Here is a 27,819-nt window from a genome sequence, read left to right on the forward strand (position 1 = left end):
TCTTTTTTCAGGCAGTCTGCCAGTCTTTCTGCTTTCCATTCCAGTGACTGTAAAATTAAGTATTGCTTTTATGTGATTAAGCCATGGGCTGGATGTACATCTGTGAATGCTGTGTGTGATTTCACTCCAGGTGGCTGCCAAATGTTACCAAAAGGGAGGAGCAGCTGAGAAGTCAAAACTGGCCCTGACACACGATGCTGTTCTCAAAGTGCATGCAAAGAAAAGCAGCCCAAGGTAAGTGTCAGTGCAGCTGACTGAGTGTCACTCTGCTGTGCCAGACTGCTCAGGGCTATGGAGCCTGAGCCACCATGGCTGTGGGATCTGACTGGAGACATGTGAGAACAGTGCAGGAGGGCTGTCTTTATGTGTTTGTGGTTGGCAAAAGAGATTTAAGAAACTGGAAGGTCTAGCACTATAGGATGCAGGGCACTACTCCCTCTGGGGAGTAGTGGAAGGGCTGTCCAAATGAAAGGGCTTACTGGTTGTGTGAGACTAAAGCAACAGGATTTGCATTATGTCAATAGGCTTTGCATCCTTAGATATAGATAGAACATATGCCACCAGCAGTGCTCAACTTCAGTTAATCCCACTCAACAAAGAGAAGGAATGATGGTGTGCATTGGGGAAGAAAAGCTGCTAGTAAAAAGTGAGCTTTGGGGTAAAATTAGTGTTACAGTCAATTTAAGCTAAACAAGCAGAATCAGATCTGAACCAAAGGACAGTTTTAAAGGAACAGATTTTGAGATGAATCATTTAATTCATTATTTCAGCTGAGTAAAATAGCTCAAGAGTTTGACAGGGGAGAGAGTTTGCAGTTTCCTGAAGAGGCTTGGAAACTCTTTGAGACTCATCTCAAATAAGACAGGAAAAAACTCAATGGAGAAAGATCTAGAATTAAGTGAATCACTTCCTGTTCATGCTGGGGAGACCAGAAGCTAGCAGTGATAGCAGAATGAGAAAGGAATGATCAGAAGGAGCAGGCACGCAATGGAGAAAAGGGAAAATCTGAAGAAATGCAGTTACTGGAGTTGGTAGAGATTTGATATTTTTAGTATTTCTATTATTTATATTTAATTTTAATTTATATTTAATATTTTTAATTACCTGCTTTACATTAGTGGTCATGGTTAGAAGTATAATGTTGCTCATAAAATTTCATTATTATAGAGAAATTGTTGATGGGACTGATACAACTTTTTTTCAGTTCACTGTGTTTGTCAACTGCATAAAATTAGAGGAGAAGGAATTTGGTGTATTAGGATGTATTAAGTTGTGTATTAGGATGTATTAAGTTGGCAGAACATATGTAATAATGAAGCTGCCAAAGCTGAATTTTTTTAAATCTAGGTATTGATGCTGTTGTAAATAGCTTAAGAAAGATTTTTGTGTGTTCTGTGTAAAATGTTCTGTACAGTTCTGATCCTCCAGGCTTGAGAATCGTGAATTCAATGTAGATCATGCTGCAGTGATACCAGGAAGGCTGAGATTCTTTAGTCATACAAAGCAAAGGCTAAGAACACATTTGCTTGGGTCTCTAATGGCACTGGCGCTAAACAGCAGAAAGGAGAAAACAAGCTAAGAAAAGAGAAGCAGTACAAAATCACAGTACTATACATTAGCTTAAAAACCCTCAAAAGAGTCTTTTGACTGCCAGAGATATAATATTTTGGAACAGACTTCTGGACAGAGCAGTGTCAGCCCAAAATATAATTAATTGTAAAATCATAACTCATCAGGTAATGTATAGAGAATAGTGTGTGATGCCAGTGTTGGTTGGATTCAGTGACAGCTAACATGATCCTAAACTTAATTTGGATGTTAGTGGTAATTTTGTCTTACTTTCTGCAGGGAAAAACAGATGGAATATATGACATTGGCTAAAACTTACTTGGAATGTAAAGAACCAAAACTATCACTAAAATGTCTGATTCAAGCAAAGGAGTTCCGTCTTGCTGCAGAATTGTGTAAAAAATTAGGAAAGGTATTAAATTCTCACCTTATCACTTTTCCTACAGCTTTTTTATGTCTCATATTACTCAGAAAGTAGTAATATCTTTTTGTGTTGTGGTAATAGCTAAACTAAATAAACTCTTTAAGCTTATTTAAGCAAAACAAATAATTTGTCAAAGAATAGACAGAAGAGGAATAAAGTGGAGAATGATGCAATTATGCAGGCTGGCTTTATTTCTTTGGCTTTCCTCAAATGTCATTATCAGTCATTTGCAGTCAAAAATTAGTGAATGACTGATGTAATGAAACTTAAGCTGCTGCTTCATTCGGTACTCTGATGTTACTAAAATTTCATTGATAACAGCCATCTGAATGGAATCTTAATACTTGGAAGGGTCAAAGTAGTGTACTAATAATATGCAATATTTTTATTTTCAGTGTATTTCCACTAAAAGAATTGTAAAGTGATTGTTCCCAAATATTTGAAGTTACAGATACAACATTAGCATTCTCATTCTGCATCCATAACTGTTTTAATTTCGTACCATTCCTTCTGAGAAGTCTGTAAATCAGCAGAAGTATGTGCAGTGTTTTCCAGCAACTGGCAGAGCTGAGTGAATAAAATAATTTTGAAAATCCTGTATATACCTTTCATTTTATACTCTAGTTTTTCAGACACAAATATTTTGGAGTTTTTGAAATAATCTCTTCAGTTTTAGTGATGGTTATTTTAATACATATTTGATTTTATTCAGATACTTTAATTGCATTTTATTAAAGTGTACTTCTTTATGAGACACATAATGGAATTGCAATATTTATTCCATTCATGTAATTTTGACTGTTTACAGCTCTTCAGTTTCATTATTGACTTCTGCATTGCAGACAAAAGATGCTGCAGTTTACTATCAGAAAAGCCAGTGCTACAAAGAAGCATCTGAATGTTATGAACTAATTGAGGAGTTTGATCTGGCCATTAAAATGTATTGTCAAGAAGAACTCTACGAAGAAGCAGCAAAGGCAGTTGAAAGGTATGTCTTGGAACATGGTATTGAAATACAATTCTCTTTTGCATTTCCAAATTCCACATAATGCATCTGGTTCACTGAAAAATTTTCAGACAGGTTTTATCTACTGCTTTTGTTTTACATAAATCCTTTGTGATGTACCTTTAGTAATGGTAACTGCTTTTTTAAATGACTAAATCTTCTTTTATCTGTAGAGATTGTTTGATCAAAAAGTTCAAGAATTAAAGTGACTTTACCAACAAGCAAGTTTTTAAATCACCCCCCCATAACATTCCTGGAAATTTATCAACATTAGACATGAAAAATATTCACTGCCATATTTATCATGAGAAAGACGATAATGGAAAGCTAATGAAAATTTACTTATCCAATAGAAAAAGTTAGTCATTCTCAGCATGCAGGAGGGAATATTTAACAAAACTGGCTTAGGGGATACCTCAATGGTTTTAGATCAGCCATTAATAATTAATTACTGAATATTCTGAAGTGCATGTTATGAAAGATACAACCAGGCATTTTGCTCAGACACTCAATAAGCTACAAGGTATATGCAGATGCATAGAGCAGGTTTGAAAGAATTCTCTGTAAACTGACAAGTTTATGTAAATTTTAGAGTATTGTATATATTGACCTGAGGATAATTGTCTGAAATTCATATTTTTTTATAAATAGAAGACTAATGCTGATAAAATGTGTTGAAATTATTTGTACATTGATTGGAAAGTGTGGAGAATGTTTCACTAATGCTGTAAACCTTGTGATCTTGTTTGTACCAGAAGTTTTAATAATTTTGATTCGGACAAACTCATGTTGTAAATAATTTCTTTTTGTAGATCTTTTAAGATTATGCGATCCTCTTTTGCCTGACAGGCATATCACACAAAACAGTTGGCCTTTTTGAAGGAAGGGCTTCGAGGGGAAACTATTTGTTTAATGTTTTGGGGTGGGTTTTTTGGGTTTTTGTTTTTGTTTTTTTTTTTTTTTTGTTATTGCAGTGCTTTTTTTGTCTAGATTTTTCATCTGTGGTGTAAATTGATGTCTGTATTATTTCAGATATGAAGATACGTTGAATGCAAAAGGACAAATGGCTTCCAAACCCTCCTGTACAGCAAATCAGTTGTATTTGGAAGCAGCTGCAAAGTACCTGAGTATGAACAGGACTGAGGAAATGATGCAAGTCCTCTCAAAACTTGATATAGAGGATCAGCTTGAGTTTCTGAAGTCTCGTGGATGTTTGCACCAAACAGCAGACTTACTGAAAAGAAAGGATCGACAGGAGGAGGCTGCAAAGTTAATGAAACAACATGGGTTTGCTCTGGAAGCAGCCAACCTCACAGCTGTGAAAGAGTTTCGCGCATCGTGTTTGCTTGCTGAAGCACGTGCCAGGCTGAGTCGTGGTTCAGAATTACATCTGGGGAATGTGGAGAGCATCCTAAGAGAAGCCCTTGAACTTTGTGAACAAACTGGGCAGAAGTCTGGCATTGCTGAGGCTGTGCTTTTGCAGGGATCTCTGAAAGGAGACTTCATGAAGCTGAGCAATGCGTACTATCAGTTCCTATCTCTGAATCATTCTGCTGGTGCAGTTGAAGCTCTCTTTGCATTATGTCGCTGCGGCAGTCCTAGCCAGAGCATCCTCTTCATGGCAACACATGGCTTAATGGCTCTTCTGAGTCTTGTCAGCAGTCTAAAAAAAGCAGCCACCAATGCAGAGAAAGATATGGTGAAGTTATGCTTTGCCTATTTTGGGATTGTCCCAACAGGTGACAGTTGCCAGGTGTCTCAAAATGAAGGTGAACCCATTATCAAGTTTTTATTAGACAAGCCAAGTCTAAAGGAGAAGAAGGCAAAATATGATTTCTCAGTAAGCACAGAGAAAGTAAAATCAGCTTTGAAGCAGCACTTATTAAGCAGGTTGTGCTTTATCGCCCATGAGTTACTGAGCAAGAAGTACCCTCATATTTGTATGAAGTTCATTGCTGGATTGAACTGTGAAGATGAAACCTGTGAGGGTTACCACAGGTCCTTGCTGCGTCATGAAGCAAAGACAATATTTCAGTGTAAAATGCATCTGGTCGCAATAAATGGACTGTTGTTGGAAGCCACACGCACTTTCCCTAAAGAGCTACTGAATCAGTGCAAAAACTTTGAGGACATTTTGACTTCTGACAAATATGCATCATGTAAAGCCCTCCTAGGATTGTTTTTTCCTAATCATTTTCATTTGAGAATACTGTCTGAGAACCCAAAGGCAAGCAAAGAAATATTGCAATTGAGTAGTGGTATTTCCAAACCTTATAGAGCAATGTTGAGGAAGTACATCACATTTAAGTTTAATAATGAAAACATTGCTGCCAGAAGAGAATCAACTGACTTGTGGCTAAGTGCCATGAAGGCCCTCATCTTATCTTCAGGATATCCTGAAGAATTTGAGAAACTTGTTTTTAAAGAAGAGGATAATTATAACAAAGAGCTAATGTTTGCTTTGGCAAAGGCAAAAAGTTCCCCGAAGAGTAAAGGCCAGGGAGAAAAGACCAAAGGAATAGAGGGCAGACATGGTATGTTGCTACCTGACAAAAATGCTGAAAATGCAGGAAGAACACACTTATGCTTCATTCGGCTTCTTGACAATTCGCTTGAGCAATTCTATGTTCATAAGAACCCGGAAAACTGTAAAAGATTTTTTTTCCGTTTCATGAATGTCCTGATCAAGAAATGCACAAGGTACCTGATTCCAAGTATAGGAAATACTGTGATGTTGCTGGAATTCCAGTATATTCTATGTTGTGCTGTCCTGATGCGTCTTGCCAAGAACATTACTCTTTGCCTTCCAAAGAGTTACATTGCTCTCCTTCATTACTGGGAGTTTTTGTTCAGACACAAGGACCATTATAAAGAACTTAAAGACACATTTTCTATTATACAGGAGTATAGACCAAAGGACACAAATGTAGCCATATACTATTTCAGATCTCATCTCTGTTATCTAGGAGAAGTCTTGTGTGGTGTTCATGGAAGGTTCAATGTCCTCCTGGATGCATTCAGGGATCCCAACTGCATAACTTCAGGGGAGGCTGAGCGGACAGTAGTGCTGTGCTTAGTGATGTTACTGAATGCTCACCAGGTGCAGAGTTCTAAAGATAGATCCGTCTTGAGCCACCTCTTTCCTGAAATCAGGGCCATGCTGCAATCAATGAAAAAAGACACTCCCTCTGAAGTACCTGTAAGATTGCTGAGGGTTGTGGAACAAGTGGGTTATGCTACACATGTAAGAGAAGTTGCTGCAGGTCTGCAAGAGCTGCTGACAGAGCGAGATGAAGAGCACTTGGTTGACTGTCGCTGGAAGTGGGACACTGCCTACACTCAGGGGCATCCACCCATACGGGGCATTCAGTTTGAACGCGTAAACCTTGACAGGTTTATAACCTCTTTGGATGAAACAGAATATGCTGATGAACTGGAAGAGAAATTTGAAGAGGTTCATTGCTTAGAGGACCAAAAGGATCTCCTGGAAGTCATTGCTCTCAGCAAGCAACAGAAGCAAGAACAGAAAGCATCTGCTCAACGCCAGCTGTATCGTGTGTTCCATTTTATTTCCCTATATGTGAAGTGGAAAAGGAAGGCCCACTCCAGAGTTCATCCTGTTGCAGTGAAAGAAGAGGAATTTTTATCAGAGATATTCAAAAGTGCAGATATTGACCAAACCCAGTGTGACCTCTGTGGAGTCAGATTCATGCAAAGCTCTGAGAATTATTTCAGCCAGTCAGAAAACCTGGAGGTAGACACTTCTGAATCTCTGACACCAACAGAGAATGGTGGGGAAGAAAAGTTCCATGCAGAAGGAAATGCAATTTCTGTGTCTAGTGAAGCCTATATGGAGCACAGAAACACAGAAAAACACACAAATAACCATGCTGCCTACAAACACTATGCTGAGTTTTTCAGAAGAAAGATAGATCCAAAAATACATGATGGACTGGAAGTAGTGGAGGCCATTACAGAAAGGGATTACACCCAAGACCTTTTAGCATATAAAGAAGGTTCCAACTTACGCAAGAGGAAAATCAAAGAGAATATTAAAAAAATTTCAGATGCAGTAGAGGAAATCTATGAGAAAAAAGCCTGGGCTAAAGGTAGGACCTTTCCTGTTTTCTTTAAACAATTTAAACAATAGATCATTTTTGGCCAAACTGCTAGACCTGGCAAAGCTCCATTTGAAAATCTTTATGTGGTCAAGAAAAGATATTTCCAGGTATTTCAAGTAGCTGGGGAAAAGAAGAACTGAGAGAGCTGGAAAAATTGAAAATTCATTCAAAACTATTTCAACCTGATGAATTACATAGTAGAGGTAAAGTGAATAGTTGAGAATTTTTATAGAGAGTAAAGTTTAACCACATGGTCAGATGTATTCTCTGAACTTACACAGTTTTTCACAGTTTTACAGCAAAAAAACTTTGCAGTTTTACTGACAGATCATCTTTACTAATTTTTCTATTTTTTCTACTGTTTCCTATTTACTCCTGCCAGCCATAGTAATTTGGATATGCAGGGGTAGCCTGGTAGTCTTGGAGTCTTTGACTAAGGATATCTCTGATTATTCTACCCTTGAACTTGTAATTTTGCTAGGGCTGAACAAAAGTGGATACTTAACCACAAATCTGTGGTGTCAGATACTCAAAGGCAACACTGATATTAAAAAGTTCACTAAATTACAGTGCTTGTGGTACATATTTTGATATCAATTCTTTCCCCCCTTATACGCTTAAAGCATTATTCTGTGATGATTTTTGCAAATGAAATTGAATTAGTGAATGAATGGCCTAGAAGCAAAATTATTTAGTATACTTGCTTTGGGAAAATGACAACTTAAACGTTAACTGGCTTCAGTCATAGAAATCCACCAATCCTGTCAAGTTGTCCTTTTTGCCTTTGATGCCTGACAGTAGTGAAAAACTGTATGTCCTGGTTTGAAAGACTGATTGTTATAGGTAATAAAAAGATCAAGCCAAATAATCAAAAGGAAAGATTTTTATTTCACGACCGAAATACCGTCTTAGATAGCCACAATCAAAATAGGACAGCGGCGATCCCGGGTTTGGCGCTTGGTAAACACACGCTGATCCAAACTCTATCACTCTGGCTCCCCTATGTTCACAACTGTTGTTTTAGCCAGGTTGGTTTTATACAGTTTTTTTCCGCCTGGGTCAGAGATTCTTCTTTCTTTCCGTTGCTTCGCATATTCATGTAGTTTTTCTTTCTCTGTGCTGGGCTAGACAGAACCATTTCTGGGAAGCGATAAATGTTGAACGCTGATGTTGGTTTACAGGAATCCAGTATTGAGATGCATTTTCCTGAAGACTCTGGTTATCTTGATTGGTGATACTTATCAAGTGTTCATCACTTGGTTGTTTCCAGGACTGTCTCAGAAAGGGCCCATCTCCGCTGGAGCCACACTATTAACTTGCTAATTTGGATCACTTTTCTTTTTTGCCAGCTCTGGTTTCACAATCCTGTTAAGCCACCCTGCTGCATGTATTCTAAAGATTTTTATTTTTTTCATACAAGCATGTTTAATTCCACATAAATTTCACACAACACAAATTATTTTATAACATATATTACACAGGTATCTGCTAAGAAAGGCAGGAGCCTCTCTTTGAAATGGAGAATGTAAACACCCTCCTTCCAAATTAGTATAATTTTGGAATTAAGTGGCTCTCATGCTAAGATATGGGTATAGGAATAACAATTCTTTACTAATATATCTAACAAGATAAACAAAACCAACAACAGCTATGAAATCAACAACAAACAACAGTAAATCAGTTCCAGTCATTTTTTGGCTGCAGGCACCCTCTCCCTGTGCTACCGTTACTGGTGGTGGGGCAGGGCAGGTTCCGCACAGCTGCAGGAGGGCTGGGGGTGATGGCAGTGGTGTCTCAGGTGGGAGAGGGTTGGGGCAGAGACTTTTTTGTTCACTGTGGTGGTCGCAGTGCTCAGCAGGGTGCTTGGAGATGGCAAGCTAAAGCAAGAAGGCAGCAATGCGAGAGTCTGACAGCAGCAAAGGCGGCTCCCATGCTGGGATGGGGGGGAGGGGTGGTGGGTAGCAGTGGTGGTCATCCTCCTCCAACTCCACGAGCAAAATGGGGCAAGCCAGTGCCTCCTGCTCTCCTCTTCTGGCTTCTGATCTTGTGTTTTCCCCTTTCCCTCCCCCCCAACCTCCCTTTTTCCCCTCCTTCCCCTTGCCGCTAGCCATCTGTGCTAGGGCCTACCCATCAGTTTTCTTAGCATGACAATGGGGAAAAATTCCACTGAGAGGAAAGGGAAAAAACCCCAACACCCTACACTGTAGTATTTGGTATGTTCATCAGGTCTGATCAGTGAAATATGTTAAATTTGTAACTAAATGTGGGTTGTGCTCTTCATATGTAAGCTTTATCTTACTCCTAGTGGAAAGTTTTACATATGGATGAGGTCCATGAAGTTTAGCTTATTGTTTACGTGGCTTCCTGCTCAGTGAACCATGACAGTGATGAATAAGATGGATGTAGTAGGTGTAATTATAAGGCTTATAGTAGGTAATAGTGGATTTAATTACGACAGTTTCTTGATGAATGTTACCTTGTTCTTCTACTCAGTGAAAATATATAGAGGGAGATTATTTTTCTCTGAGGTTACTTTCCCTCCCTTTGTAACAGGCATTTTTCAGGTTCTTAATGGTGCAGTTCAGCAAAGGCTTCGACATTTTAGGTTCATGTTTTACTTTGATTTATATCATTTCGGAGAGATAATGAAAGTCAGGAACTTTATAGCCCAAAAACAAAGTAGAATGTTTTCAGGATTCAGATGCAACTCAAAAAGGGCAGCACAAGGATGTGGAACTTCTGCTCTGATAGTGTTAGTAATGTTGATTAGAATGAGGTGTAGTACATACATTATCTTCATCCACATTAGTGAAATATCCCCCATATGAGATCACTACTCATGACTTATCACTCACACCATGACTTCTGGGTTTGCAGCATCATCATCCCTTTGTGTAATTTCATTTTGTGCTTGACTTTTGGCTGCTGTCCATTTCTCAGCTAAGTGTTCTCACAGAATGTTAATTGTGTTAATTTCAGCTGAAGAAGTAATGACCATACATGCCAACAAATTGGTGGACACCATTGATGATGCTTTTAAGTGGCTGAAGCAAATGGATTCTCACAGGATAACAGAAGAAGGTATGTTTTAAAATTGCACAGCTTTCTGTGCCCACTACTGTTCAGTAGTGATCTCTAAGCATCCCTTCAGTCACCAGCATTGTGAATATTCACTGACCTTTGAGAGGCACTCCTACAGGGGCACTCTAGAAAACATGAGATAACCAGGCTTTCCTCAGTGGCTCTTCAAAACAGAGCAGCTGGTTGTGGGGTGGCCAGAGTGGAGCAAGTCTTCTCCCTGGTCCTCAGTGGATCCCAGTCTGCTTGTGTTTGCTTCTTTTATTTTCACTTCCATTTCTCTTGGTTTTATACAAAAAGTAGCATACATTGATGCAGTCTATTGCATCATAGATCTCTTAAGGGCAAGTTTAAGACTTCATTTTACCTCCTTGAATGTTCATATTTGAACATATGCTTTCATGGCGGGATTGCAACAGTTGCAGAAATAGGCAGCGATGAAGTTATTTGACTTACAAAATGGACTAAGTAGCTCAATTTTAGAAAAATTTGTGCTAAAGTGTTGTGTTGCCTCTTCCTATTCCAGCAGATACAGTTAATAAGAGTGGGAGTGCTCTTATAGTCTCAAAAGCAACCTTATAGTCTGTTTGGAAGTCAGCAGGGCAATGCAGTGTCTGCTGAAACTGAATCTTGAGAGAGAGATGAGACAGACTTCTTAGAAAAGTCAAAGGAAATAATAGAAACCTATTTTCAGTGTGAAAATTAATTACTAGAGCAGCAAGTGGCTCAGCAGTCGCTGTTTCATTGCAGAGCTCTTAAGTACATTGTCATATTAAACTAAATACTTCTTAAACATGATTATACACATGTGAAGGTGTATTGCTGACATATAAAATAGCAATGACATAGCTTGTCATTCTGTTAGGAGAAAAAGGTGTTGGGTTTTCCATTCTGCATTAATTTATTGTTTTTAATATAGGCTTGGTGCATGACAAAGACTTGGAAAATGAAGTGGAAGATGAAATTACGGCTTTTGAAGAACTTGTCCATAAAAAGCACTCAAGGAAAAAAGGAAGACATGGGAAAACTATAAACTGAAAAATTATTCCAGATGGCTATTTTAATCCTCTTAACAATTTAAGTTTAGAATGAAATTTTCTTTTTAAAAATAGAGGGATAGGATCAGAAATCAGAAGAGTCTGAAGAAAAAGAGCAATTTCTTCTGTATTTTATTTTGGTTTTTTTTTAATTGCTTGTATTGTGTCAAAATAATTACCTATTTCATGATAATGTAATTGTTAAAAGCTATAACTGGACCAATTTCCTTCAAACCTGTGTGATAGTGTAAAAGTAACAAAAGCCAAAGAAACAAGCAAGTAGAAAAATATTAATGCTCTGACTTATCTCAGGGGTATTCTTACACATTTTTTTTCTTTTTTTTTCTTCTTCCTTGTAAACTTTCGTCATCATTCTTCTGAGCTGGAATCCTCAGAAAAATAGGTTAATAATTTTTCTGATTTAAGAGTCTTGGTGTGTTTAGAACTTTTGAGTCTTCAGATCAGATATTTACAGTATTCCTCTTTTCTGTTTTTATAGACAAGAAAGCACTAAACACATTCATATTTCTGACAGTGTATATATTCTTTTGATCAGATAGCTATGAAAGTTAGGAGTTGATTTTTGTTTCATAAAGTTCTGATATAAACTTCTACCTGTATCTATTGAAAAAATGGATAATCTTTGTAAGGGAAATTAATCCACAAACACCAGAGGTTTATGTCCAAAAAGGAGACAGAGGAGTCCTTTTTGCTTTATTCGAATAAAGGGAGAGGCCATGGGGCATTCCCCTGGGATCTCTCGAATTTTTGGAGGACGCAGCCTCCCTTTTTATCCTAATTTCCCGGCCGCTTTTCCCTCTCTCTTTCCCCATTGGCTGAGGTACTCAAGAGGCACAGATTTCCCAGAATGCCTGACACCTGACATTCCCCTCTAATGTATAACCCTACCTTTTAATTTTTAATTCTTGTAGAATTCAGTTTTCCCCCTCCCCGTTGCTTCTTTCATCTTCTTTACCCAATTTTATTTACCAGCAAACCTACAGTTGTTTGTAAAGGCAAATCTCTTTTTCCATTCATCAATCAATGTAATCCCTCCCATTGTTTCTTTTATCTCTAGGTGCTAACTTTACCCTACCAACAGATCTACAATTTGTTTGTAAAGACAAATGTAACATTCCTCTCAATCCCTCCTATTTTATTTTAGTAATTGTCTTCACAAAACTTTAGCTATCATTGTCTTAATTTCTTGTTCTTGTGTCCTTTTGGTTTTGCAATTATTTGCAATGACATCAATTTCTGTCCTTTTGTAGCCATCTCTGGGTCAGTAGCATGGCTATAACCTGCATGCCCTTGATCACATGTTGAATAAGTTGTATTAAGCAAGGGATCATGCATGGTAAAAAGATTAGAGTTGCTACAGCACATAGAGGAAAAAAAGCAGTTGTTTAACCCACAGTCCACCAGGTAGCCATGAAAAACATGTCCCATTCCCATCCTTTCCATGTTTGGACAGGTACATGAGCTACTTTCTTATTCCTTTTGCTATTTTTTTTACCACCTTTCAATTGTCATCTATTTGCAAACAGCAGTTTGAGTCATTAATTTGCTACACATGCCCCCTTCTTCTGCTAATAAGTAGTCTAATACCATCCGGTGTTGAAATATTGCATTTCTCATCTGAGTAGATTGGTCAGCAAGAAGGTCAAGAGCTGTAGCTGTCTGGTTACTTACTATTTCAAAGAACAGCTTGTAACTTAATTATCCGATTTAAATTATAAATGGGTTCTCTGCACCTGATATTAATTCACTAGGATTCCAAGTGGCTGGGCCATAGTGTTGTATGATTTGTTCAGGATGGCCACTCTCATTACCCCACTTTTGGGTGCTCCCCCCAGCCAGATACATCATTGACCGCTTTTCCCGATTAGATCATCATATACTTTGATTCCTAACTGGTTTCCCTGAACTTGTGGTAGCAGAAAGAACAGAGGTCTGATATACCCCACATAACATATTCCTGACCAGTTTGGGGGTAACCTGCGATAGGTATATTGGCCACACAATCCAGTAATACCCTTTTAAAGCCCACGTCCCGTTGGCAAAGGGACCTTACCATTTTCATGATCTACTGGGGGATGAAAATACAGCTTGCTTCCTGGGCCTAGTGGTTCCCCAAGAATAGTTTGCCCCACCATAAGAATCACAGTATTTGCACTTTCATGCTCCCACATGAGGTTTCCAGCTGCAGTTACATCCCAGATCTGTTTTATTAGATTGGACCAGAACTGTGGGAGTCCAGGGTTTTTTCCTGGCTCCTTGGGGGTGCAAAACCCCCCTGGCAGACCCCTCAGAGACCCCTGAGTGCTGCCCAGGAGCTGCAGGGGCTGGATTTGACTCCTTGGGAGAAGTCTGCCCACATTGATAGAGAAGACACAGAAAATAATGATGACTAGAAGTGTAAATTAGAATGTTAGAATGTAGATAAATAGGTTTTCTTGAATGTTTATGATAAGGGACACGTGGCCAAGATGGAGAATTTGAGGGGTGGACACCTTTTCCTCCTTCTTCTCCATGTCATCCATGTTGGGTGACACGTTGGCCTCTTGGATTGGTTGGGGTCAGGGCTGGACCATTTAATAAAATTGTATTGTATTGGTAAAATTTTGTAAACATGTAATACATAGTACTAACTATATAAGATAAGCCCTGCCTTCACCAGGCAGATTCCACCATGGATGCCAGGCTGAGCAGACCACTTCTGGCCAGGCAAAAGGTCCCAGAGATAAGAGATAATAAAACAGTCCTTGGAAAAAGAGAAAACCGTCTTCGGCAGTCCTCTCTTCGGCGGCTTCGGGGGAAAATTCAGGGTTTGAACCACCTTCGTGTCCTCTGGGGTGATCTCGGAGCAGAGGAGGAACCCCAGACTGGGACATCTGGCGTCCCTGGGTGGGCATTGACATCTGGCATCCCCCTGGCTGAGCAGTAACATCTGACGTCTCTGGATGCATCACAGCCCACAAAGGTGGGTGCGGACCCCCAGAAGGGCAAGGTCAAGAAGACGCACAGAGATGGAGGAGACCCCCCAGGCAGAGACATTTGGCATGGACCCTGGTGGATCCTTGTAGCCTGCAAAGGCAGTACAGACCCCAAAAAGACAGAGCTTCAGAAGAGGCAAGCTGTTGAAAAGGACTGTGGAGGAGATTTATGGCCCTCTGCCAAGAAAAGCCGAGCTCCAGATGCGAGTCGGAGAGGAGGTGTCCCGGGAAGCCTCGATCCTGTGCACTGCTGGCGGTTTCAGGAACCTCCGAATCGATTTTGGATTATTGCTTTTGGGTAAGATGGTTCAGAATCAGACACATCATAGGATTCCCACCTAGCCATGAGCAGGGGGTGGGAGGTTTATGGCTGCCTTGCTATCAGCAGGCGGAGAAAGCCAATTAAAGTTCTTCAGAGACTGGGGAAGGATTCTCACCTAGCCGTGAGCTGGGGAGGGAAGTTTATGACTGCCTTGCCAGCAGCAGGTGGTTCAGCAAGGGCCTTGTCATCAGCAAGGCCAGGGAAAAAATTAGTTAGAAATATTTCCAAGTGAGTTGCAGGACATACATTTTTGCTATTTCACCCCTTCAGAAACCCTGACCCCAGAAGGGCGGGAGGGCGCTACAGGCGACTCCCTGAGCGTGGGGGACAGAGGGGAGGGGGACGGGACCATGAAAAAATGCGGGCTCAGTGCCGCAGGGATGTCCGGGGAGGGGTAACCTGCGGGGACCGGGATGCAGAAGGACAGGACCATGTGGGCGGCTCTCAGCCCAAAGGGGGAGGGAGCGGCAGCCTTCACACTGACCGCGACAAAAACAGGAAAAAAGTGCGGGTTCGATGCATTTAGCTGCAAGGGATGTCCAGGGAGCGGCAACCTGCGGCGGTGACCGGGACGCAGGAAAGCGAGAATTGCAAAAAGACACAGAAAGACCTGTCTCCAGCTGTCAGAAATGCTGGGGGAGGAGATGAATGCCCTGTTTCAGGACAACCTGAGTTGTCCACATTAGAACTGGCAGATTCTAATGGGGAGAGAAATTTATGCTTTTTAAGTCAAAGATGAAAAAATTAACAACTTTGAAGCAATTGCAGGCAGCTGCCCGGACAGAGCCAGACAGAGCAAACCCGTCCACAGCAGCGTGAGGTCACAGCCCAGGCTCACCGAGAGAGGGAGGGGGCACAGCCACCCTGCTCCAGAGGCTCCGGCAGCACCCCTGCTGCTCCCCCTGTGCCTGCACAGGCCCAGTGCTGCAGACGGGAGGGGGAATGGGGGGTGGAGAGATGCCAAGAGCTGCTTTTTATCTATACTGTGGAGAACAAACAGAACAAGGGAACAGAATAAGAGAGTCAATTTTATTTTCAGTTCTTGTATGTTAAACTAAAGGTGTTTGTTTTGCATTGTTGTAAAAGAAAAAAAAATAGCTGAATCTTTAAGAATGGTGAAGGTATTTTAATAGTATTAGGTATTTTAATAATTGAAGGTATAATAAGGTATTTTGTATTTTATTTGAATATATATCATCTATATTTAGTGATTTGTTATTGCTCAGATATGAGTGGAGTTTTAATTTCCAATAGTTAATTGTTTTAGAGAAGACAGTTTATAAGTATTTGCAATATTGTCAATATAAATCAATAGATTTTGAATTGGATTTTAAAATTTAAATTTAGTTTCTGTATTTAATTTAAAAAACCACTGTAATAAGATTGTATGAATTCTATATCATAGAACAATTTTGTTTTCTGTTTCATTGTTCATTTGAAATCTTTCAACATTTTAAGTAAGTTTTGGAAAGCCCCCAGATGTGTCCTTGAATCAAATGTATGAAGATAATCAGCTAAATTGTGAACTTAATGTTTCTTTGTTTTCCTTTTTATTAATTCTCTCTTTTATTTTGGCAGGTCATTTGTGACCTGGCAGTGTGCTATCATGGTTTTGAATATTTTGCAGAATTCCAGAAAATTATTTGAGCTTCATTCTCAGAAAAAAAATTTAATGTTATGGTTTTCCTGAGTTGCTATCATAGAAGCACTGCAGTGTCTTGTCATGTTCAAAGTATCTTACCCTAAAGAAGAATTTTAGAGAAAATGAGTTGCTAGAGGAGTTTGATTTCTTTTTGAAATGTTTAATTGTAACTTTGTTGTTAAGAGTTGTGGGTTTTTCTTTAATAAGAAGATGTCAGAGAGTTCTCTTCCAACTAGAGTTTAGACTCTGGCCAAGCCTTGATTCTAACTGAAAGAGAAATTGTGTAAACTCAGGTGTTTTTTGCATCAAAATAATATTCCAATCGTTTGGATTGACAATTTGACTTATTAATATAGCAGCTGAAGCTGACTTTGAAGTGAATTTGGTGTTCATTTTCCGGAGATGACCATCTAATTCCTCATTGAATCAAGGTTTGTCAGCTGTCTGCAGACCCTGAGGTGATGACACAGTTTTTTAAAAATTGATAATTATCTAATCTTGTAAATGTATGCCTGTTGTTTAAAGTATTGTTAATTATTGTATTGTGTTTACTTGCAGAAGATTGTAAACTTTGGGTTTGTTTCTTTGTTAGATAATAGTTGAAATAATTGTTGAGGGAAAATTTTCCAGTTTTGATCAAAAATTTAGAGACAGAGAAAGTTGAAAAGCTTTCAAAGTAAGCATTTGTGGGAAGGGTTCTGTTTGTGTCTCCACAGAGAGAGGACGGAGATGGTTGAAGCCTGCAGCAAGATTGGAACACCACAACATATAGCTTCAGTTGTCAAGGAGCAAATGACAGAAGTTCTTCAAGAACAACATGAAAAGGTTTTTGTAAATTTCAAGAAGAAAAAGAATCCATCTAAAGGACAATGCTACGACTGTGGGGTTTTTGGACATTTTAGGAAAAATTGTCCTCAATTCACAAAGACTTCCAAGCTACCAGAACTTTGCCCTAGATGTCGCAGAGGAAGACATCTGGCAAGTGAATGTTATTCTCTGACGGATGTGGACAGAAAACCATTGCCACTGCCAAAAACCAAGAAGAAAAGTGCAGGATCATCTTGTGCTAAGACAGAAATGATGGCGGTGCAACAAGGAACAGCAACAACACCGGCACAGACAATACAGTTGTCGGGGAGCGTCAATCTGACTCCCTCAGCAGGGCGTTAGGGGACATCTCCTGTGACACGGATTTGCTGCCCAGGAACGCAGTACATCCTGTCAGCTTCAAAAGTGACTTGTTTTTTTTAATAAAGAATCTGCATCTATACGTACAGGATTCAAAGCACCGTGCCGAAAGAGACAAGATTTGTTGATAATAGGCAGAGACCGGTGCAGCATTTTTGGACTGACAATGTATCCTACTGTTGTTTCAGCAGACTGCTTCGAAGAGCTGACAATTTTAGCAAGGGCTCTTCGACACCCATTGACAATTCCACAAAATACTCAACTGGCAAAAGCGATAGCTCTGCCCATCACATCCATTGGAGCATCAAGCAATGCCGACGATGGGCGAAGGGCATCCACACTACAATGACCATGTCGAAGTACACGCATTATGGTTGAAGTACATAACCCGTGAACAGCCAACTATTACTTGGGACTTGATATACCATAACAGGAAAATACCATCACAGGGATGGTGAACACCGGACATGACACTGATTTCATATATTTTCTGACCTCGAGAATGGAACTTGATTGTACCTTTGGACCAAATCACAGGCATTGGAGGAAGTTCTGTATGCCTCCAAAGTGAAAATTCAATTACATTCACAGGACCCGGAAAGAAGACAGCTATTACTCGTGTAAAGCCATTCACTGTATGGGGAAGAGATCTCCTTTCACAGTGGAACATGTACCTGACAATGGATTTTTAGTAGGACTCACTGCAGCACTCGCCACTCCAAAATTGACATGTAAAACTGATACGCCTTGTTGGGTGGATCAGTGGGCCTTGGAGAAGAAGAAGTTGAGTGCATTGAAAACTTTGGTGAAAGAACAACTAGAAAAAGGACATAAAACCGACAAACAGCCCATGGAATTTTCCAGTGTTTGTCGTCCGAAAGAAGTCTTCTGGATTGTGGAGATTGCTTCACAACCTCAGAAAATTGAATGAAATAGTGGAGGAGATGGGACCTCTTTAGCAAGGACTTTCATCACTCACGATGATTCCCAGAGACTGGCCTCTTGTTATTATTGACCTCAAAGATTGTTTTTTCAGTATTCCACTTCATGAAGACGATGTTTACCGGATGGCATTTTCTATTTCAAGTTGAACAGAGAAGAGCCAATGAAGAGGTATCATTGGGTTGTTTTACCCAAGGCCTCATGGACACGCCAACAATTTGTCATGGTATGTGGCGCAAACTTTGGCTCCAGCAAGACACAATATCCCAAAACAAGAATTATACACCATATAGATGATTTGCTGATTGCTGCATCAACAGATCAAGAACTACAAGAAGTTCGTGCTTGTGTGATCGAAGAAATACAAAAAGCAGGACTCGAAATCAGCACTTCAAAGATTCAAGAAATCGCACCCTGGAATACCTTGGATGGAAAATCACCGAACAATCATACCTCAAAAACCAGAAATCAACTCAAAAGTCAACAATCTCCAAGATCTCCAGCAACTCCTTGGAGAGATCAACTGGATGAGACCGATTTTGGAACTACGAATGAAGATCTTTCATCTTTGTTCGATCTTCTGAAAGGAGACGACAACATCAAATCCCCCAGGACTCTTACACCAGAAGCACAAGCAAGCTTGCAAAAAGTTGCAGAAATGATACAAGACAGACAAGCACACCAATATGTGGACTCTTTACCATTCCATTTAGCAATGTTGGAGAAAAAACACAGCTATATGGTTTGATTTTTCAGTGGGACGAACACAAAAAAGACCCTCTTTTAATTATAGAATGAGTTTTCCTATCTTACAGATCTCCAAGGACAATTCTTACAGACTTAGAAATGACAGCACAAGTGATAATAAAGGAAGAACAAGGTTGATGACAATGACGGGCAGGGACTTTTCAATGAACAATGCGGCAAGGACCACAGATTTCTACAATACCAATGAATCAAAAAAATGGATGAGGCAGCAGCTTGGCCTCAATCTCAACAAGTAACACCTTTGAACAGACAAATTCCTACAGAGACACAGATCTGCAACAGCAGCTCAAGATACTTTAGTTGATTGGAAATATTCGAATGGACTTGACAAGAAGCAGAGAATGTCCTGCAATTGGAACTGGTGAAATAGCCATGCCAGTGAATTATGACCCACAAGGACAAAACCAAAGATGGCAAAAATTAAATCATGATTTAGTTAAAAATTCATTAAGACAATTAGAGATTATGGACTGGGATCTTCATATTTTAAACAGTTTTAAAAGGTATTCTCAATGAATATGACTTGACTTCATGTGACATGAAATCCTTGTGTCATTGATACTTACTGACACACAAGGACTTATGTGGGAGTGCAGATGGAGAAGAGCTTTGAAGGAGCTGTGAAAGAAATACCAAGGTGGTGCTCATGCTAACCTCACCATGGCAGAATTAGCAGGAGACCCTCCTCACAATGATCCAGTACAACAAGCCACCAAGATTCCAAGGGAGTGTTGGCAGACATCAAGTAAAAAGGATGTGAACTTCTCTTCAAACAAGATTTAAAAGACTTAAGGACTGACAGTGAAAAATGATTGTTTATATGTTGTATCTTATTTTTGTCAACTGTATTAGGTGAAAAAGAGGATTTACCAGTGATGCAGCCAAGGGAGAGTGTTTGGGAAAATTTAGCATGGACAGTGAAGTTGGAAACAATTTGTTTGGGGAATTCCAGGCAAAAAGCCATTTTCAACATGTCTGGTGGGATTGACAGTGAAAGAATGGCCCATTCCGGAGGGCATCCCTTCATGGGTGATGTGAGTTGTGACAACTCCTGTGAATGGATGGCATGTGGGTTCAATTTTCCCTGTGGCTGTTTCAAACCAAAAGAATTAGAAATTTTTGGTTCAACAATGGATTTTGGAATTGTATGTGATGTTTTAGGGGTGAAAAAGAACCAAACAATGGATTACTCCAAATTAGAATGTATATAGCAATTATATTGTAGTCTCAAACAACCATCCTTCCGAATTCTAGCACAGTTATCGTGCCTGGATGGTCTGTTTGACCTTTTTGATCTTTTACCTTTGTGAAAAGAAATTTTGAAAGTGTTTTTATATATTAGTGGAGCTTGTTACTATTCTCATTGCTTTGCCATGCATCATCCCATGCACTCGGCGCGCCTGACAAAGCTGTGAAAAGGGCTCTGGTCAAAACTGTGAAGGAGGTCTTTTGGTGCAAACAGAGGGGGGAGATGTGGGAGTCCAGGGTTTTTTCCTGGCTCCTTTGGGGGTGCAAAACCCCCCTGGCAGACCCCTCAGAGCCCCTGAGTGCTGCCCAGGAGCTGCAGGGGCTGGATTTGACTCCTTGGGAGAATCTGCCCACATTGAGAGAAGAGACACAGAAAATAATGATGACTAGAGTGTAAATTAGAATGTTAGAATGTAGATAAATAGGTTTTCTTGAATGTTTATGATAAGGGACACGTGGCCAAGATGGAGAATTTGAGGGGTGGACACCTTTTCCTCCTCTTCTCCATGTCATCCATGTTGGGTGACACATTGGCCTCTTGGATTGGTTGGGGTCAGGGCTGGACCATTTAATAAAATTGTATTGTATTGGTAAAATTTTGTAAACATGTAATACATAGTACTAACTATAAGATAAGCCCTGCCTTCACCAGCAGATTCCACCATGGATGCCAGGCTGAGCAGACCACTTCTGGCCAGGCAAAAGGTCCCAGAGATAAGAGATAATAAACAGTCCTTGGAAAAGAGAAAACCATCTTCGGCAGTCTCTTCAGCGGCTTCGGGGGAAAAATCAGTGTTTGAACCACCTTCGTGTCCCTCTGGGGTGATCTCGGAGAGAGGAGGAACCACAGACTGGGACACAGAACCTGCTAAAAAGAGTTCGAGTTCCATTCCGGTGTTGCCACTTCCACTGATAGTCACGAACAACATGTGTCTACTTGTGGAATTATCTCGGGGGCAGCTTAAAAATAAGGAGTCAAAAAACTTATCCCTCCCCACTGCTTTACAGCCTTCCAAATCTTTCTGGTAAGTATGGTAGGAACACTTTACCCAGCTACCATTTGAGAGCTTAACATGAGTTTGATTCCATCTGCCCTTATATCTGGAACAATCATAAGGAAGGCATTTGGGGGTCCAACAATCTAAACCCAAAGATAAAGTCCAGTACAAACACTTTTCCCCACGTATATGCTTCCTGTTCTATTTAGAAATAAGTGCCTCTTTCAGAAGAATGAAGCCGCCATGGACTTCCTTCTTCATCCCAGAATCCTGTTCCATTATGGACTTCACTCAGGGTGCTAACCCACCATTTAGGTTCGACTGGGCTGGCCACCCATGGCCAGTTTTCAGATTTTCCTGGCCCCCCACAGACCCAGCAATTGCTAAGGTTAAAGTTTTTTGCTACTTCTTCTCCTAAGGTTAAAAACTTATTTTCCCATTCCTGGCCCCATCCTAACTGACAGTATAAAGGTAAGATCATTAAGAGAAACATTCTAACTGGGTTATGTAATTCCCTAACCTAATTTTTACTTTCACGTTGTCTTCTACACCTGTGGTGAGTGAAGGCACAGAAACAGCTTAATATAAAGGAAAACAGTGACAGCAAAGGACTGGCCCCCCAGTGACTGGAGATCCGAGAGGTGGGATGCCCACACAAACTTCTTTCAGCAGGCAGTCCGTGGGTAGGCACACGAGGCTTCCCTCGATGTCGACGCACTTGATACTGCTCCAGTCCGCCCCTGTGGAGTGTCAGTCGCGGCTTCCCGTCCTTCTCCTCCAGCTGAGATGTCCAAATCTCTGGGGCCTTAGAGACCTTGACCCGAGTGTGATGGGTCCACCCGTGTTCAGCTGTCTTGACGGCTGTTTCTGTGGTCAGCAACACCTGGAAAGGTCCACGCCACTTACCCAGCGGTGCTTTATATCCTTAACTAGGAAATCTCCTGGCTGGATGTTGTGAACAGCAAAGTCCAAAGGCAGGGTCTGTGCCAGCTGAGCCTCCTGTCGAAGAGATTTCACAAGAGACAGTACCCGAGACACATAATGTTTCAAATACACATCACTTATCTCTATCCCCCCACTAGGCTGAGAGTTGCAAGGATAAGGAATTCCAAACATTAACTCAAAGGGAGATAATTGAATATCTTCCCTGGGTCTGGCCCTCATTCTTGCCAAAGCCAGGGGCAGGAGCCGTACCCACGGCATCTTGGTTTCTATCACCAGCTTCAGAAGGTGTTTCTTTATTTCTCCATTCTTTTTCAACCCGACCCGAACTTTGGGGGTGCCAGGGGGTGTGCAGGTTCCATTGTATCCCTAAAGCAGCCATAACTCCTTGAAGAATTTTTCCTGTAAAATGAGTTCCCCTATCTGAGTCTATTGCTTCCACAATTCCATATCTTGGAATTATTTGTTCCAGAAATACTTTAACAACTGATCCTGTAGTTGCTGAAACAGTAGGGAATGCTTCTGGCCAGCCTGTTAATTGACATACTATTACCAGAAGATATTTAAACCTTGCCACTCGGGGCATTTCAGTAAAATCCACCTGACATCTCTGGAAGGGACGTACAGCCCAAGGCCTCCCTCCCCTGGCAAGTTTCTTTGTAACCTTGTTATTGGTTTTAGCACAAGTCAAACAACCCTCAATAGCTCGTTTTGCCAAGCTAAAAAGACCCACAGCAGCATACATTTTTAGGAAGGCTTCTGCCAACCCTCGAGAGCCCCAATGACTCCCTTCATGAAGTTGTTTAACAATTGTAAGGCTTTTGGGATCCACTGCCTCCCATCCCTTGTAAACCAATTGTTTCCTCTTTCTTCTGCCCCACTCTTTTTAATTATCTCGAGTTCTTCTGGTGGAAAAGACAGTTTCTCTGGCAGCGGTGCAGTTACTGGGAGTAAGGGGAGGATCTTAGAGATTTCTGGCAACAATGCAGCTTTCCGAGCCTCTTCATCAGCCAATCGGTTTCCTATTGCCTCCTCTGAGTACCCTGCCTGATGCCCCTTAATGTGGATTATTGCCACCCTTTTGGTAAATTCACTACCTCCAATAGGCGAGAGACTAAGTTTTCATGGGCTAACGTCTTTCCCCTAGAATTTAATAAACCTCGTTCTTCCCACAGTTTCCCAAATGCATGTATCACCCCATAAGCATATTTAGAATCGGTAAAAACATTCACTGTCTTACCCGGTATAACTCACAGGCTCTGATCAGCGCATACAGCTCAGCTGTCTGGGCTGACCAGGTGGGCGGTAACCCCCCCTTCCTTTAATTGTTTGCCATTCACGATAGAGTATCCTGTAAAACGCTTCCCGTTTATTACTCTTGATGACCCATCGATGAACACATTCTCTCCCTCAGGCCAGGGATTATCTCTCAAATCTTCCCTAGCTCTAGTCTGGAGATCTATAACCTGGATACAATCATGGCTTTCCTCCTGTCTCCCCCTTTCTTCGGGGCCATTCAACAGGAGGCTGGATTAAAATTTTCCCCATTTTTAAATTCTAAATCCTCCTGTTCCATTAAACAAGATTCATACTAATAATCGAGCGCTCGTCATCCACTTAGAGGCTCTCTCAGTTAACAAGCTTTAATCTGATGTGAAACCTTTACAATTAGATACCCTCCCCTTGTCAGCTTTCGCGCCTCAGCCACCATCAGAGCTGTGGCTGCGCAGTTCTGCAGACAGTGGGGCCAGCCTCTGGCCACTGGGTCTAACAATTTAGAGAAATAGGCGACAGGTCTTCGTGTCCCTCCATGCTCTTGTACCAAAATTCCTTTAGCATGTCCCAGTTTAACATCCACATGTAGTTGAAATTCCTTTTCTGCATCTGGAAGAGCTAAGACTGGGGCGTTAACTAATTTGTCTTTTAATTTTCTAAAGCTTTGCTCTCCTTCCGGGGTCCATACCACGACATTAGGACTGTTTTGGGTTAAGAAGTTATATAAAGGTCTAGCCACAACAGAAAAATCCTCGATCCAGGCTCTACAGTACCCCACCAACCCTAAAAATTGCCGTAGCTCCTTTTTAGTCTGGGGTAATGGTATTTGCAAAATCCCTTTTATTCTTTCTGGGTCAATACACCGTAACCCCTCAGTCAGAATGTGTCCCAAATATTTGACCTTCATTTCTACTAACTGAGCTTTCTTTTTGGACACTCTAAGTCCCTTTTTTGCAAGGAAATTAAGCAATTTTACAGTAGCCTCTTCAACCACCTTTCTTGCTCTCGATAACAGCAAATCATCAACATACTGCAACAGCTTAACTCCGGAGGGTGGAGTAAACTCTCTTAATATTTTCTGCAAAGCTTGTCCAAACAAAACCGGTGACTCTGTATATCCCTGGGGAAGGACTGTCCATGTCAACTGTTGTTTTGTCATCTTCCCTCCTTCCTCCTGTTCCCATTCAAAGGCAAAATATTGTTTACTATCTTCTGTAATTGGACACCCCCAGAAAGCATCCTTCAAATCCAGTACAGAGTAATACCGATGTGAAGGGATCTGATTCAGGATTGTATATGGATCCGCAACTGTGGGATACCTTGGTTTGACAATTTCATTTATTATTCTTAAATCCTGCACCATTCTATATGTTCCATCTGGTTTCTTAACCGGCAGGATAGGGGTATTATAAGGAGACATACACGGCTCCAAAAGACCTGCTTTTAGCAGGGACTATAACAGGCTGTAACCCCTTCTTTCCCTCCCTTGAAAGAGGATATTGCTTTTTAGACACCACTTGTCCCGGTTGCTTTAAAGTAATTTGGAGAGGTTCTATATCTAGTTTTCCATATTTCCCTGGGGCTGCCCACACTTCCGGATTTATTTCAGTATAAGCCTTCTCAGATATTTTACACAAAGATACTACAGTTTTGGACTCCGTTTCACTTCTTACAATACTAATTTGCATTCCCATTCTAGCCATCAGATCTCTTCCCAGTAAATTACAATCACAATTAGGAACAAACAGGAATTCATGCAGTTCAAACCTGTCCCCCACATCGATTAACAGTGGTTGAATAAAATACACTCGCTCATCCTTTCCACTCACTCCTTGAATAACCACAGATCTTTTTGACAATTTTCCCCCCCTAGGTATAAAATTTAAGGTGGATCGGGAGGCCCCTGTGTCTACCAAAAAACACACCTCCTCTCGATCCGGACCCACCTTAAAAGTTATCAAGGGCTCCTGAGTGGTGGGTCCTTGGTATAATAGGAGCCCCTGACACCCCTAACAATCCATTTCCATTATCCTCTGGACTTCTCCTCCTGAGGGTCCAGCTGTTTCTGCGGACACTCATTTTTCCAATGCCCTTCTGCCCTGCAAATAGCACACTGGTTCCTCCCCAGCTGCGGTTTGGGTTGGCTTTCCCCTGCCAAGAGGGAATGCCTCTGCCACTTCCCTGTGGCCGACCCCGGCCCCTCTGTCCCGGAGGACCCCTTGGACCCTGCGGTTTATTCCTCCGGGGCTGCAAAAACTCTGCCATCATCTTTGCCTTAGCCTTTGCCTTTTCCTCATCCCTTCTTACATATATCTGCTGTGCTTTTCTAACCAATTCTTCCAGAGGCTTATTTTGCCACTCTTCATCTTTTTGTACTCCTTTCCTTATATCAGGCCAAGCCTTAGTAACAAATTGCACTTTCAGCAATGTGTCAAAGGCTGGCCCCTCAGGATCCATCCCCCATGTTTCCTCAAGGCATCCGTAATCCTCTCCAACCAATGAGAGGGACTTTCCTGTTTCTCCTGTTCTAAACATAGCCTTAGCTACATTGTTAGCTTTGGGAGCAGCTGACTTGATTGCCCTGATCAGATAAGCACGGTAATCGGAGGCGAGCCAAGCTAGCCTGGTTATTTGGGTCCCACTGAGGGCCTGGGGGATAGCATCATCCACAGTAGGAGCATTGGGTCCAGCCCCCCCTGCTGCTTGTGGATGTTCATCCTCCCACACTGCCGAGCTTTCTGCAAAATCATTCGTTTCTCTGATGACCCAAACAAAATTCCCAACAGAAAATCCCAATCCTTCCATGTATAATCCGCATTTCCCAAATATTCTTCTATCTTTTCCCCCACCCCTATTGGATCATCTAAATACGGGGGTAATTCTTTTTTCAACCCTCTTATATCCTGGGTAGTAAGTGGTACAATCACAAACCCAAATCCTCCTCCTTGACCCCCCAAAGGAACTTGACGGAGTGGCATCTGGTGTACCCCTGTCTCTTGGGGTTTCTGATGCCCTAAATTGAGTTCCTCTTCTAGTTCTAGGGGGTGATACCACATGCTGCTCCCTTCCCCCTGTAACATCGTTATTCTCAGGTGGGGCTGTAGGAATAACATTTCCATGATCCCTTTGCTCTGGAAGTTGAGGATACCGGGGACCTGCAGCTGGCCCTGGGTCAGCTGGCAACACTAGAGGACAAGGCGGGGAAGGTGCTGAAAAACATCCCAATCACCATTTTCGTCCTCCTCTCCTTTTTCTCTCCATTTCTTTTTCTTAACACATAGATTTCTCCTGTTGCTTGTCTAACCCATATTAATCCACATTCCCTTTCAATCCATCCTTTCCAATTCTCCTCTAAATACCTCCACAGAATACGACACAAATGAATTTTATCTGATCCATAACATGGCCACAAAAGCCCCTTTTCCAATTTATACTCCAGCCACACAAAATAGCAATATTTTACCATTATTTCCCTAGTTACTCCTGGGTGAACACACAATCTGTCCCAAGACCTCAGCATTCTCCCCAAGGGACTCTCCGGGGGTATTATGGGATCCTTTTTGCAGTCCCTTTCCCGGCTTCACCCTTCCAACCCTCCATGGGTTCCCGTTTCACCTGTGTGCCCTCCATGGGCCCTCCCAGGTGTACCTGTGCTGCCCTCCATGGGCGCCTCCCAGGTTTGCTCCCCGAGGATCCCATTTTACTCACCGGTGAGATTTTCAGTGGTCCTTCCCTGCAGACGCTTCACGGACCCCTGGTCCGCCACTCGTCTGTCTCCTGGACAGTCTGGGAACCCAATCGATGCCCGGTGCCAGCCGGCACCCGGGGAGCTGATCACCGAAACTGGGTGAGGCACCTTCAGCTCCACCACTGCCTGCCCCGGACGGTGGAAATATCCGGACAGAGCCCCCAAATTGTAAGGGAAATTAATCCAAACACCAGAGGTTTATGTCCAAAAAGGAGACAGAGGAGTCCTTTTTGCTTTATTCGAATAAAGGGAGAGGCCATGGGGCATTCCCCTGGGATCTCTCAAATTTTTGGAGGACGCAGCCTCCCTTTTTATCCTAATTTCCCGGCCGCTTTTCCCTCTCTCTTTCCCCATTGGCTGAGGTACTCAAGAGGCACAGACTTCCCAGAACGCCTGACACCTGACATTCCCCTCTAATGTATAACTCTCCCTTTTAATTTTTAATTCTTGTAGAATTCAGTTTTCCCCCTCCCTGTTGCTTCTTTCATCTTCTGTTATCCAATTTTATTTACCAG

At 41.4% G+C, this 27,819-nt stretch overlaps 1 protein-coding gene across 5 annotated transcripts in view; it reads left to right on the plus strand.

Moving 5' to 3' along the window:
* Positions 1–11,873, plus strand: part of TRANK1 (tetratricopeptide repeat and ankyrin repeat containing 1) — a 70,712-nt gene extending 58,839 nt beyond the window's left edge. For all 5 annotated transcript variants that reach the window (XM_079302559.1, XM_079302562.1, XM_079302563.1 and 2 more), the window contains 6 exons: positions 131–234; positions 1,849–1,981; positions 2,836–2,981; positions 4,032–7,108; positions 10,100–10,201; positions 11,118–11,873. In XM_079302559.1, coding sequence (XP_079158685.1) covers positions 131–234; positions 1,849–1,981; positions 2,836–2,981; positions 4,032–7,108; positions 10,100–10,201; positions 11,118–11,236 — 3,681 coding nt within the window. In that variant the 3' untranslated portion in view covers positions 11,237–11,873. The remainder of the gene's footprint in view (positions 1–130; positions 235–1,848; positions 1,982–2,835; positions 2,982–4,031; positions 7,109–10,099; positions 10,202–11,117) is intronic.
* Positions 11,874–27,819: the final 15,946 nt, after the last annotated feature.

This window comes from Erithacus rubecula, assembly GCF_903797595.1.
Source record: "Erithacus rubecula genome assembly, chromosome: 3".
Taxonomy (NCBI): Eukaryota; Metazoa; Chordata; class Aves; order Passeriformes; family Muscicapidae; genus Erithacus; species Erithacus rubecula.